Raw genomic sequence first — 14,442 nt, forward strand, 5'->3', positions numbered from 1 at the left:
TTGTTCCTGCACTCTCAGTAAGGCTTCCTTAAAGTACAGCCAGCTCTCCTGGGCTCCTCTCCCCCTCAGTCTGGCTTCCCAGGGGATCCTGTCCATGAGTTCCCTGAACAAGTTGAAGTCTGCTTTTCTGAAGTCCAGGGTCCTTACTCTGCTGCTCTATCTTCCCTTTCCTCAGAAAAGCCATGACGTGACTCATAGGGCTATCCATGGGTCCAGAAATTTGGCAACAGGGGAGCTGTAATTAATGCTGCCACTACTCCCTCATGGCCAAAGTTTCTTTCTCATGTGGAAGTCATGGCCTCGTGGGCTGGATCTGGCTTATGAGCTGGAGGTTGATAACCTTTGACTTAGTATATGAAGCAAATAGCTACCTTTTAGCTTCAGTATCACTATATTTCTTTTAGTATTAATTTCTAAGATTCATTCAAATGACTGGATTCAGAGGCTAGTGATAGCATACTCTCAGATCACATATTGGTTGTTACTCCCAAACCCTTCCCTGGGAATTCATGCTCACCTTCTCTGAAACCCAAGCCACTTGGTCCGCTGCCAAAAAGAGTTGGATGGAGGATAGAAATTCCCTTTTGCAAAGGAGTTCAACCTTCGAAAATCTGTCTTTAAAATGGAAACTTTCAAAATTATCTGAAAGTTCTTTAAAATGTTTTGATAGAAACATTTCCTATTGATACATTCGGATGTTTCAAATTTGTCACTTTAAAATTGGATTATTACATACTATTGTGAAATTACATAGTATAAAATAAATACCAAAATATTTTTTATTCCAAAAATATCAAAACAGGACATCTTGACACCACTTGAATGTTTTCCCCATTTCTTCTTCAAAAACAAAATGTTGACAAAAATTAGTATCATTTCACAAAGCATTTCATTTTCAACAGAACAGCCTTTGCTGATGGAAAATGGTTTGGTCAAAGTTGTTTTCGATCAGCTCTAAGATCTACACACGGATTGAGATGCCTAACTATTATCCAACCAAGTTCGAAAATGTGGGTTATGGGTTCTTAGATTGTTATATTGTTCTCCCCATACCTGTGTTCCCATTCATGTTTTGATGGAGGTATGCCAATATTGGGAGACAGGATATGAAAGAAGTGCAGGCTCTCTGCACTCCTCCAAATCAAGCTGGTTATTCAGATACCTAACAGTGAACACCACAGTCTGAAATGTTGACTTCTGGAATCAGGACATGAATATGTTCAGCTGCTCATGGTAAAAGTATATTCTAGCTGTGTTCCACTAGGTGTTTCTTTTTAAATATCTTCTGTACAGCATTAATGTCTATTCAATACAAACTATAAAACATGTTGTGCACCACGAATGAACTAATATTGCTCTAACATTGCTGGGAGAGGCATTCCACCCCCTTTATTTGAGTGGTTTCAATTTGTAGCTTTAATGTACGGGCTTTTTTTTTGCACTAAATAATGTACAATATACATTTTTTTCTGTCAAGCACTCTGAAGCTTTCAAAGGGCACTCTATATTAATAAATAACATGCTGTCTTTGCCAGAGCTGTAGGACATTTCCCATAAGCTCTAAAGCTTGTTTGCCAGAGTTGCAACTCGTGACATGCCAGATCCTGCATACAAATGTTCTGCTTGGGATTCGTTCAGAAGGAGCTTCTTCCAGCTGCTTTGTTTATTTGTTCTGCAATTCTCTATAATAGCTTGAAGTATTTGAAAACTCAACTCAATCCAAAGCCTCAAATGCCCAGACAACACCAAATCCAGACAACACCAACGCAGTGCCAAGCAAAAGGGCACATGCAGACAAAAACAAATCAGCTTACATGATAGGTGTTCTTACTGTTAACATTGTGCTTGGAAACACAGAGGAGGTATCATTATCCTGCAAGCCAGCAGCGCTAGCACTGCAGACATTTTTTTCTTAGCTTGGATAACTGACAAAGTTCCAGTGAAAATCATTGAGCGAAGACGGTGTCCCAACCAGGCAGGAAATCTGGCACTCAAACAGGAGGGTGTGTTCCAGCTAGCTGGAGTGATGAAAAGATAGCGTGTGGGAGAAACCACGTTGCCTCAAATGAAGGCGGTTGGAATTCTGGGCTGTCCGATGTAAATCAAGAGCAATTCCTGGGACAGCCAATGCATCTGTGTTCACACACCAACGGAGCTTCAAATCAGATTTGAACAAGATACAGTCAAAATTAATTTCAGAGCCCTAGGCTTTAACAGGAAGACATACTTGGGAGTCAACAAAGGAACTCATAAGCATTCAGATCTTAGATTTTATCAGGGAGCGGGAAATGGGGCATATTACACAAGTTGACTGCTTTCGGTTTAAGAGGTGCCCCAATAAAATTATTTTTAGGGACTCTGAATTCAAAGGCAGAGTTCCTTGGGAAGAGGGGCTCTAGCATCTTAATGCCACAGCATACACAAGAGACACTCTTCTCTACAAATATAAACACAAGGACAAAATCAAATTCTGGAGTTGTGTCATATCTGTCTCAAATAAAAAAGGAACATATATTTTTAGTTATTTCCGAAGTTTTAAAGGCCATATTGGAGTTTTGATAGGTATTATTAAGTTGCTTGCTTTCCTGCATACACGATGTTTGTTTTACTAGTTGTTGTTCTGCTGTTTCTTATCTTCTGCTTTCGTTCCTTAATTTTATACCAGTAGCATTGCTTATAAAGTCATGGTATCATAGGAAAGTAGATCTCATGAGGTCATCCAGTCCTGCTCAAGACAAGATCAGCCCTGACTAGACCATCCCAGCCAAGTGTCTAACCTGCTCTTGAAAACTTCCAAGGATGGAAAAAACACATTTTTTCTAGGTAGTCTTTTCCAATGCATGACTATCTTCATAAGTAGAAAGTTTCTCTTAATCTCCAACCCAAATTTCCCTTGCTGAAGCTTGAGGCCATTGCTCCTAGTCCTGTCCCCTATGACCACAGAGAAAAGCCCATCTCCATCTTTTCTGTAGTCACCCTTCAGGTATTTGAAGACTGTTATCAAATCCCCCCTCAGTCTTCTCTCCTGCAGACTAAATAACCGTAGTTCTTTCAGCCTTTCTTCTTAAGTCATGTTTCCCAGGCCTCTAATCATTTTTATTGCTCTGTGGTGGACTCTTTCCAGACTGTCCACATCCTTCTCGAAGTGTGAGGCCCAAAATTGGACACTACTCCAGATGAGGCCTCACCAGAGCTGAATACAGCAGAAAAATCACTTCCCTTGATTTACAAGTGACACTTATTTTAATACAACCCAGTATGCTGTTTTGTTTTTGTTTTTTCAATAGATGTGAACCAAAACTCACATCTATTGAAACTGAGGCATTCTCTATCAGCCACAACTGGCACATGTTTCCGCATTACCAACCTTGTATTCTTTTTCTCTCTAGAATTGAAATTGTATTGATCTTTACGTATTAAAATGTTTTGGCTTCTAAGACTACAGTAACAGGAGTGTGCCCCTGGTGGTCAAACAGTTCCTGCCCAGCTCTGCCACTAAGCTACCCCTCCTTTGCTCTCACCTGCCACACCTTGGTATTCTTGATAGATTTAGAAAAGGAGCCTGCCCAAGGACCTTAGAGTGAGCCTTGGTTTATCTTCTGGCCAGTGGATCCCACTCGGATCTTACTGATCCCAATCTATCCCTATGCTAGGTGGGCACTCCATACGTGCCCCTTAGGACACCAGATGCCTTATGGGCTATTCATGGCCTCCGACCTCCCCTACAGCCATCCCCATGCCTCGCAAGTACCAATCACTAATCAGTGGGCACTCAGCCCCCAGACTCTGCTCTAGTCCATTCAGGATTCTTTGCCTTTTCTCAGTCTCTGCCTCTCCTGAAGCTCAGGGCTCTGTGTCTCTATCATTCACTGCCTCCCTTAGGGCTTAGGCTGCTATGTCTTCGTCCACTTCTGCTCCTCCTGGGCTATGGGCCCTTGGCCCTAGTTCTTGCCTCTTGGGCTATGGGCTTCCTGGCCCTATTTATTCTCACCCCCTTTAGGTTACAGGCCCCTGGCCTCAGTTGTCTCCTCTTTCAGGCTGTGGTTCTGCTCCCTGGCCTATGGGCCCCTGGTTCGTGCACCTTGTGTGCTGGGCTCCTTGGCCCTGTCTATCCTTGCCCCATGTAGGCTATGGTCCCTGGCCCTGGTCCTCCCCCAACTCAGGCTCTGGTTTTGCCCCTGATGAGCACTGTGCTCCAAACTCTCTCTCCTTTAGTCTTACTCTCCCTGACAGGAACCTCTTCTGTCTTGGGCCCTGGACTCTGGTGGGATTCCCTAAAACAGCTGTGTGCAACTCGGGCACCACTGGGACCTCCTAACCTCCCCTATCAGACCCATCTGGCCCTCTGGTTATTACTATTACATAAGCACACTGGCTACCACTGGGTTGCTGCAGGTGTATGGGTGTGGGTAGGTATGTGGGTGTGTGTGTCCATGTGTGTGGATGTGGGGTGTAAGGCAGGGCTCCACATGCTTCCTGGCTGCAATGTGGGGCTCATGGGACTCTGGCTCTGTGCCTCCATGTGCAGATCCCAGCTAGAGTGCCAGGAACCCCACAATCTGGCCCAGCCTGATGGTATGGGACTCCCCACAGCTCTTGGCACTAGCATGCCATTGGGCTGGGCTGGGTCCACATGGGTCCTGGCGTTACAGCCAGGAACTGCATGCTGCAGGGCTGGTCTGGCTGGCTCCATGCCGTCCTGCATGGGTTCCCGTGTTGCAGCCAGGAACCACATGGTGCCTGGAAGGGACAGGCCGGGTCAGGTTGGCTCAGTGCCACACTGCTGGGAACTGTGTGGTGCCAGCATGTGCCCAGCCAGCTCCATGCCACACCACAGGGTCCTCCGTGCAATGCTGGGACTCCTGCTGCGTTCTGTGGTCCCAGTGTTGCAGCTGAGAACTCTGTGGTGTGGCATGGAGTTGGCCGGCCTGGCTGGGCACCTCCTAGCAGTGCGTGGTTTCCAGCTGCAATGCCAGGACTGCAGAACACAGCAAGAGCCAGCCTAGCCCCTGTGGGTCCCAGCTGGCTCCTGGTGCCATCAGCCCTGGCCCCAGGGCCCTGCGGTCCTACTCACTGCTTTCCACCTTGCACCTGCCGCTGCTGCCTTTCCCCTGCCACTTCCCTTCCTTCCTGTGGGGGCCGGGAGTGACCCGAGCCCTTTTCCGTGCTGCACACGGGCTGTGGCCAGCAGCCCGGGCACACCGGGTCGGAGAGGCAGGCGGACGAGCTGGAATTAGGCACAAACGCTTAGCGGTAGTTTTAAAGATTGTTTACTTACACCGAGATGGCAGTGGTGCAGGCTGGAAAACTTGCTTGAGTTGCGGTTACAGACAGGAAACAAAACTCGAACCTGCAGGGCACGAGGGTACGTCGCAAAGGGTTCCGGCGACAGGAAGATGTAAAACACAAGGGTACGTCGCAATGGGTTTTCGGTGACAGGAAAATAAACCTGCAGGACTCGAACCCGGGTAGAAGAGCTCTGAAGTCGGTCAAGGACTCACACGAAGTTTGCTAGGCTCCGTGGGTCCTTCTGCATCCACACGAAGTTTGCTAGGCTCCGTGGGTCCTTCTGCATCCACACGAAGTTTGCTAGGCTCCATGGGTCCGGTTGAGATCTTCACACAGCGTGAAGTCTCCTCCTCCCGGTGTTCGTGGAGTCCTCCAACTTGCGCGGAAACCACTCAAGCCTTTTATACGGCTAGCAAGCCAATCACTAGCCGCCACGTGTGAATAATTTAGAACTGGCCAATAATGGGACTCGAATTAGCATACAAATGGCGGGAACTCTTTGCAATGAGCATTTCTGTGCTGCAACAAAGAAATGCACCCTGCAAAGAAAGCTTCAAATTGGCGGGAAATTCTCCCTTGCACCGGGGTTCTCTTTTGCAGCAGAAAACTCCACCGTGCAAAGAAGCTGCAATTTAGCGGGAACAATTTAGCAGTGCCGAAGCACACACAAACAAAAATCACACCCTTTGGGTTGTGATACTTCTCTACCTGCTGCCACTGCTTTCCCCCCCACCCACCTGCCGTTTCTCCCCGCCTGCCCACTGCTATGGCAGTACATGGTTCCCAGCTGCATGGCTGGGACCAAATGGCACAGTAGGAGCCAGTTAGGAACCATGACGTATTGGCTGGGCCAGGCTGGTTCCTGCTTTGCCAGCAATCCTCCCGCATCCCTGCCTGTTCTCATCTGAGCCTCTACTCTTGGATGGAGAGTGTGTTGGGAACAGCCCCAAGGTCACCAGGCTGGAGGCCTCTGCTAGGCAGAAGCTTCTAGCTAGGAACTGAGGGTGAGGCAGGGCAGGGTGGGCCTTGCTGCTGCTGTTGGGTCCTGCAGCCGGCTCCTCCTGGGTCTTGCTCTTGCTGGTGCCTTGTCATCTTTGACAGGCAGCCACAGGAAAATAATTTTCTCATTTTTTTTTAGGGGCCCTGTCAGCCAGACAGAATGGCCTGGTGGGCTATATCTGGCCCATGGGCTATATTTTGCCTGCCCCTGCTTTAAGACCTGCCCCTGCAGGTCAGGTGAGTGTCTCTACCATCTACAGGGATTGCTCTTCAGGACCTGCCATGTAGCTTCCAAGGGACCTTAACAATTATCATGACCACTGCTTCTTTGTCACCCGTCTAAGCTCTGCCTGATTGTTTTATGGCAGCAGAGCTACCTCTGATCTAGGCACTTCAAGCCTTTGGCCTCTAATTGCCTGCGTTCTTGTAGCCAGCTGGCTCTGAGCAATGTTCCCTTGACTGGCTGCAGGTGTTCCTCCTTCTTAATGTGTAGCTCTCTGCCTAAGGAACAGTGCTCCCTGGCTGCTTATCCCTTTGCAGCTGACCTTTATTCTGCTGCCTCGTCTCTGTCTGCCACAAGTTTTCCCTTAAAGTAACAGGAGCATTAATCTCTCTGTTACAACTACCAATTGCAATGCTTACTTACTTACTTTTAGGAACTAGACTTGGATCCAAATTCATTTTGCATAGGTAGAATAGCTTTTATATGCAGTAACTTGTTTGACAATGCTTCTAAAGAGTAACCATGAATAAGGAATATCATGTTAATTGCTCAGCTAAGTGAAGCATCATAATATATGCTGTCTGACCTAGCATCTTCTCCTCTGCCTTTTTCAAATCAAATGTTTCACACTTATTTGTCATTACTTAGTGAGGTAATCTGCATAAGATAGCAGTGTATGCTGAAGCATGATTGTGGTCATGATACAAGGATGTAAACCAAGAGAAAGTAAAATTCATTGGAGTTCTCATACAATACATACATACTTTGCATTAAGATGGTCAATACTGTATTACAGCTCCACAGAGGTTATACATCTAAAAGAAGATAAGACTATTGTGATGAATTAATATGCTCTTGAAAAAGAAAGATCCGACTGGGACATTAATAAATGGGGAACTAAAAAAATTACACAAACCAAGTTGAATAAGAGTGGCCCATAAAGCCCAGGGACATGGTTTATCTGATTTAAGGGTGCAATACAAATGTTATTAAAAAATTGTATCCTCTTTCCTTAAGAGCGTTACCTACTTGCTAGTAGTTTGCAAGTATCCAGGGCTGGCTCTAGGACCCCTGGCACACGTTCATTTTATAGTGTGGTGGGAGCTCATCCCTGATCCTAACAATCGTGCCTCCTAGCATGCGTGTGATTTTGGGATCAGATCCCAATGATGTCACAGCTACTTGCCAGGGCAGGGAGAGCCTAAGTTCCTGAGGTTCCCCTACAGCAGCAAATTGAAAGCCAGATACCCATAGCCCAGTTGAACTGGAGTGGTCCCAGAGCAAACAATCAGTTGTTGGTCCCAACTCAGGACTGCACCAGTCTATTTTGAATAGTCCCAGTCCCATGGAGGAGCCAGTTTGAAACTCCCATATGGAGTTACACATCTTTTGTGAAATATTTTTGTGGCTGGTTTCCCATTTTGTCATGCCATTATGCGTGTCTGAGTTGTTATTTATGGTGTGATTAACAGGTTTATCACATCTTAATTGTAACAGCTGCCAGGGGCCTATGGATCCTTCAACTATAGCACTAAGTCCTTTCAACTTTTGAGAGGACTGAAGATGTCTGAAGACCTTCTGACAAAGGAGAGGTCACAGTGACACCCAGAGGTGTAGGAGAGCAGCCCTACATCTGGGGCAGCGCTGGCTGCTACTGTGCTAATGGTGGCAGTGGCTATTTTGTGTCCTTTTACAAAAAGTGTCCAGGGCTGCTGCTCTGGTCACCCCTCTTACCCTCTTTCCCCCTATTATGCTACTGGTGACACCTGTAATCCTTGCTCTGACCAGTGATACTATAAGTGTTGGCAGGTTTAACTGGATGGTGCCTAGCCAGAGACAATGGAACCTTCCTTACACAGAAAATGAATTCTCCTGAGGCGCAGCTGTGCCTGCTGGCAAAGGGTATATGCAGAGTGTATGTCTCTATGCTAGTGGGAGTCAATCAAGGCCAATATTTACAAAGTACTAACATTTGCCTATGCACCAACTCCCACATACAGAGCTAGACTACATTCTGTGTAGCTTAGAAGAGGAAGAGGTGTAAAAAGGGTTATGACAGAGCTGAAGTCAGTGCATTTGGCTGTATACTGTTTAGAAAATGTTAGTGAAAGGAGACAGAGTTAAAGATGACTTGACTTCTAGTTCTCTTGATTTAATCTCTTGATGTATCAATCACACATAAATAGTTACAACACTCCTCTCTATTTTATGCTGAACTTATACAGTCATTCAAATCTTTATATTTCCTCTGCTCTTCACCGAATTTAATAAATGTTCATAACAAAATTCATAAACAAATCAAGATCGTTAAGAAGGTACAAAAATGTAAAAAAATACAGAAGGCTAGTTAGACTGAAGATTTACCATAACTTTAAAAGCAAATTCAAGTTAAAACTGAACTCCACATTCTGCAATACTAAATGAACATTTCACTACATGGTTTCTTTTGACATGACAAGAAACAATTGAAAAACCTTTGCTGTTACTAGAATGACATTGCTTAGAGAAAAATATTCTGTGGGTTACCATTTGTTGCCACGATTTGCAAAGATAAGGCCTGTAGTCTACATCAGCTCCACACTGATGTTTTAAGGAAAAGGAACTTTCTGCAGAGCTTGAAGATTTCTGCATAATTGTTTGTGTTGTTGCAAACAGAGCTAAATGATGCTCTCCGACAAGCTTCTCAAGAAATTTAACACACTTTTTCATATTCAACTCCTGCATGTTATAACTCTCCCCACCATTGCTTCTGTCTATCCAATAAAAAGCAGATATACTGTCTAAAATCAAAAGGCAGAGAGAAGGGTGAGTACAAAACATATTTTCTAGAGAGTAAAGAGTGAGAAGCAACTGTGTGCTACTGTTGCAGTTAACAAGGAAAAGCCTTCCAAGGCACAGTTTTATTGTTTCTTCTGTGCTCTGGGGTAGTCTGTGTTCAAGAATGGTAACCAGACGAAGCATGTCAAAATGGTAGTCTGTATCAATGAACATGACTTCTACTTCCAAACCTCCTCCTGATTTGGGAAGGATGCAACGGGCGATGAGGTGATAAAGCATTTCTGTTTTTCCACTTCCTTCGGGACCATGGAATTCAATGACATCTCCTGTTCAAAAACGGAAACAAGCATGTAAGATGGTACCTGTATTCCTTACAGACTGTTATCAATGTTTACTGAACTGTTTTTTTCAAAGGTGCAGGGCAGAACTTATTTACTTCACAGGGAATGACAAGTGCTCACTGCTTCTGAAACTCAGGCAAAAGATTTTTTTGAGACCTTGTGACCTACACTGACTAGTTACAGTTAAATCATATTGCTATATCGTCATTACAACTCCTAAAAAGAAAATGTTTCCTTTTGGTCCAGGGATTTCTGAAGATTCCTGCTGTTTTGACAAGTGGAACGAACAGGGAACGTTTCTTCTCCCATTACTGTCCTGACCTGGCCTCTGAAAGAAGGAGGGAACATGCATAGCAGATTTGATTGATCAATGATGATGTACATTAATTTTAGTTAGGTACATTTTTACCTTGTTTTGTCATGTTGCTGATACACTATAAAGTTTCTAAGAAAAATATGAGTTATTTAAACCCTGGATAGAGTTTTATGGGAGCTATTTCAACTTTGAAAGAAAGCATCGAAAGTAAAATAACAAGAACGGGTGATGCACAAAGACTGGAAAAGAAACTTAGTATTTGAGAGAGTGCTATTTATGAAAGGTTGGCAACTGGATGACATGGACTGGCAACACCTCTGTCATTATAGCTGGATGGGGCTTGGAAAGGAAGCTGCTACATAAAAGACTGGCTAGGACTCTATGTATCATTATTTCCAATAAAAATATGAAAAAAAAAAGATAACAAGCAAGAAAAAACATGTTGGAGGCCAAAATCGTGTTTTAACATGTCTATTTTTGTAGCATAGACAAGTCTTTAGCACTTCAAGACAGCAACATGCTTCCTCAGCTCCGTAAGGCAGATAAACCTGTAACTGAGTGACAAATGTCAGCACATACATTGAGTACTTGTTTTCTTAAGCAGTGACTACAAAACTATTTTTTGGGGAAATGGAATCACAGACACCTTGAGCTAAGCAGTTAAAAAATCCCCACCTCAAATGACAGAAGACTTTGTAGAAAGACTGTGATCTGCTAAGTAAATTCTTCTTTTCCCCTAAGTTGCAATAAAATACATATTATAGAATGTAAAATACATATTATAGAATGTAAAAAGTGTTACAAAACATATAACCCACTACTAAGAAGGGGATGCTTCTGTCAGATATACATCCAGGACACTTCAAAGACTTCCTACAAATTCACAATCTTGCACTACAGAAAAAATAAATCAATTTTTTTATTTACTCTCTGTCTCCCTCTCTCTTTAGGAAGCTACTATTTTCCCATTAAGACGTATGTTGCCTGTGCAGCAGGTTTAGTCAAAGGCAGGCACACATCAGGTGGACAACTAACTTCCTTTCCGTGGCTGAAGGAGAACTGAAAAACTGTACCTGCAACAAGCTTCTGCATTTCCGTGACCCAGGAAAGCGTAAATGGGCTAACAGCTTTCCACAGGAGAAAAGTAAGAGCAGAGAATTAATTGAAATTTTATTTCAACATGTTCATGCCTGTCTGAATTTACAGGGTTTTTCAAGTCATTACCCAACTTCCTGAGGATATTATTGTTCATGAATGTCCAGAATGTCAAGAAGTTAGAATGAGAAAAGAAAAAGGAAACTGAGACTCTTGCTATATACACTGCAAGTGAAAAAGGCAATTTACACATGAAGAGACAATCCTGTGTCCTTCAGCGGCACACGTAAACTCCGATTTGCTATAATGCAGACAATCTGAAACACAGCTTTCTCCATTTTTGGTATTTGCAAAATGATAAAAGAGGGCTTTGTAGGTGGCTAAGGTTTACCTGTTTGCGAAGAATACTGGTCTCCCAAAATTTGCTACAGTGAAGGCAAGGTCTATTAATCGCATTAGATAAATCTGTACCTCTTTCCTCCTGTTCTGAGTTTGTACTCTTTAACTCGGTCACTTGGAGCCAGCTCCTATTCTGTTACACTACATACAGTGACAACACAGCTATCGCAGAATCATGTCGGAATACAAATATGGCTTGAAGAAGCCCTAAATATGCTACGTAGTATCATTCCCCCACCTCCACTCCCAAGTCTCTGGAAGTATTTCAGAAACACTGTGCAAAGCACTTTTTGAGAGAAGACAAACTACGGACTTTGGTGTCTGGCTTCTGCACAAGCCTCCCACTGCCTTGAATGGAGATCATGAATGGATATAGCAATTAAACGTTTTGGTTTTGCTTCATCTACCTTCATAATGAAATATGGCTTGTTCAAAAAGCACATAGTAACAAAACATGCTCATTTTTGGAGAAGGAACAGTTAGCTGTGTCACAGGTCTCAGAGATGATTTTAATAAAAATTAAAGTTATTCAGTGAAATAAATGTTTGATTTTGTTAGTTCAGAAGATGTTTTGCTGAGGAATGCATGGGAGAGTATACGCATGCATATAAAATTACCCCGCCCGTTCCTTGCCCCCTGCCAAAAGGCCCCATTGACTAGATAATGAATTCATACCAAAACACGAGGGACCCTTAGAGCCCAATATGCACTTACTTGTGCAAAAAACGGTACGTTATATGAAAAATCTAATTTTAAAGTTTCTCTTTGAGAGTTTCTGTTTTCATCTCAAGACAAGACACATTTTTCTACATTGTCAGTTCAACGTGGAAAAAAGTTAACAGCATAGTATTAAGAACAAGGAGAACCAGCCACCCACTCTGCCAGAGACGCCACACTGGAGTCAAGAACTGAGCCAGAAATCAGAAAATGGAAGATCCTAGGCAGTAACCAAGCCAGGAGCCAAGATCCAGAAATCATGGTCAAAAGAGCACCAGAGACAAGAAATCAGAGAATCCAGGACACTGGGAACAGGAAGGGCAGGAGGTAGGTTCCAGGTGGGGCTGACTAGTTAGTTCATCAGGGTGCCTGGCCCTGTGCTGGCTAGTCTTCACGCCAGCTGGGGATATTTAACCAGTAACATAGGACTCCATATTAGAACTGGTGTGCCCAATATTTATTAATCATCTCAAAGCAGATGAATAACAACAGGGGAAAAACATACAGATGGCTTGGGAATGTTTGCTGACGACACAAAACTAATCAGGTTAATCAAGACTAAGGTCTGTGAGGACTTAATAGAGTTAGTGGATGAGCAGCTTGGTGTCAGATGAAATTCAGTATTGACACATTCAAAATAAAACACATGCATTATTCACATACAAACACACACCTACCCACCCATTTAGTTCAAATTAGCTGTAATCCTATAGGACAGCCTAGTTATCAATGTATAGGAGTCAAAGAAAACATTTAAAAGTGCAACAGATGTAAAAAATTATGTCTGTGTGTGACATACAGACAGTAATAATCTATATGTGACATACAGACAGTAAAATTCCAGCATATAAGCATTTGGTACATCCTCACCTGGAATATTATGTTCATTTAAATTATTCTGGCTCAAATGATAAAGAGAATGAAAAGTCTTTACTTTGCCTGCATTCACTACACTAGCAAATGTGGGTAACATGATTTCATTACAGAGCAGCCCAGTTCAGCCAGTTTTAGTCGGGCCACTGCAATAGTTGTTGGTGGTAGTACAACTTTCACACTGCCAGACACGTTATGGAAATGCTAAGTTCGTATTTTACAATGTTGGGCAGAGGCTGTCACTTACAATCTGCTTTTTGGATGTGAGGGGAAGGGGAGGAAATGTTTACTTCAAATTAATTTTGGGTGTCATACACAGCTGAAAAATCAGAGCTTTATACTGACACCCACACCTCAGCTTGATATGCCTAAGTGATAGTGAGAAACATGAATTGCAGTAGTGGAAGATTATTTTAAAGCTCCTGCCATTTTGGCATTACTATTTAGTCTCTTTGGGAATACAGCATAGTGCTATCTAATATGTTGATGTGTCCTGAATGGCACACTTCCATCATGATTAGGAACAGCGGCAGGAATATGACAGAAGCTCTAACATTAGCTACTTCTACTTTATGTGCACTGATTATACATTATGAAGACTTGGTTGCCTATAATGGAATCTATGTATAATTTACACTAGTAACACTAGTGTACATATTGCTATGTTTCAAATAGACTAATACAGGAAAATGTGTAATTAATTTAATAAAATAATAACATTGAGGAAAATGTTGTGCAAAGATATTTATATTTATAAAGAACTTCAAAGACAGTGCACTATAACATGTCCAGGCAACATATTAAAAATAAAAACAAATGGATTGGACTAATAAAAAGTTAGATTTTCATTAAGGCTATAAAGCCAAAACATTAGAAAAACAGGTCACAACAACAAATATATGGATTTGAGTAAACAGCTGTAAGAGACTCATTTTAAAAATTCTTGCAGTGTGCTAAGATTATATTATAAACAGTCAAGCCAATGTATACAGTTCAACATACGTACTTACTTACATTCTGTGCAGCTCCATTAGAGCTAGTCAGCATGAAATTCAGATGTATATACATTTGGGATTTGTGTTATTCTGGCTCATAATAAAATAAAATTGAAAATATATTTAAGATAAAGGAAAACATTGGCACAAGAACAAACGGGCATGAGCAGGCCACAAAATTAAATAGTTTTTAACCATCAGAAAAATAAAGTTATTTAACAGTTTTCCAGACAGTAGTAGTGTCACAACCCAAAGGTGTGATTTTGTTTTGTGTGTGCTTTGGCACCACTGAATTATTTTCCCGCCAGTTTGTAGCTTTCTTTGCAGTGTGCATTTCTTCTTTGCAGCACAGAAATGCACTTTGCAAAGAGTTCCCGCCATTTGTATTAATATTCGAGCCCCATTATTGGCTTGCGT

The 14,442-nt window shown here is 42.8% G+C and overlaps 1 protein-coding gene across 2 annotated transcripts in view; it reads right to left on the reverse strand.

The window, feature by feature from the left end:
• Positions 1-7,939: 7,939 nt before the first annotated feature.
• The window catches only part of XRCC2 (X-ray repair cross complementing 2), a 25,854-nt gene continuing 19,351 nt past the window's right edge, over positions 7,940-14,442 (reverse strand). For both annotated transcript variants that reach the window (XM_006020776.3, XM_025200457.1), the window contains exon 3: positions 7,940-9,615. In XM_006020776.3, the coding sequence (XP_006020838.2) occupies positions 8,900-9,615 (716 nt within the window). In that variant the 3' untranslated portion in view covers positions 7,940-8,899. The remainder of the gene's footprint in view (positions 9,616-14,442) is intronic.

This window comes from Alligator sinensis, unplaced genomic scaffold (assembly GCF_000455745.1).
Source record: "Alligator sinensis unplaced genomic scaffold, ASM45574v1 scaffold599_1, whole genome shotgun sequence".
Taxonomy (NCBI): Eukaryota; Metazoa; Chordata; order Crocodylia; family Alligatoridae; genus Alligator; species Alligator sinensis.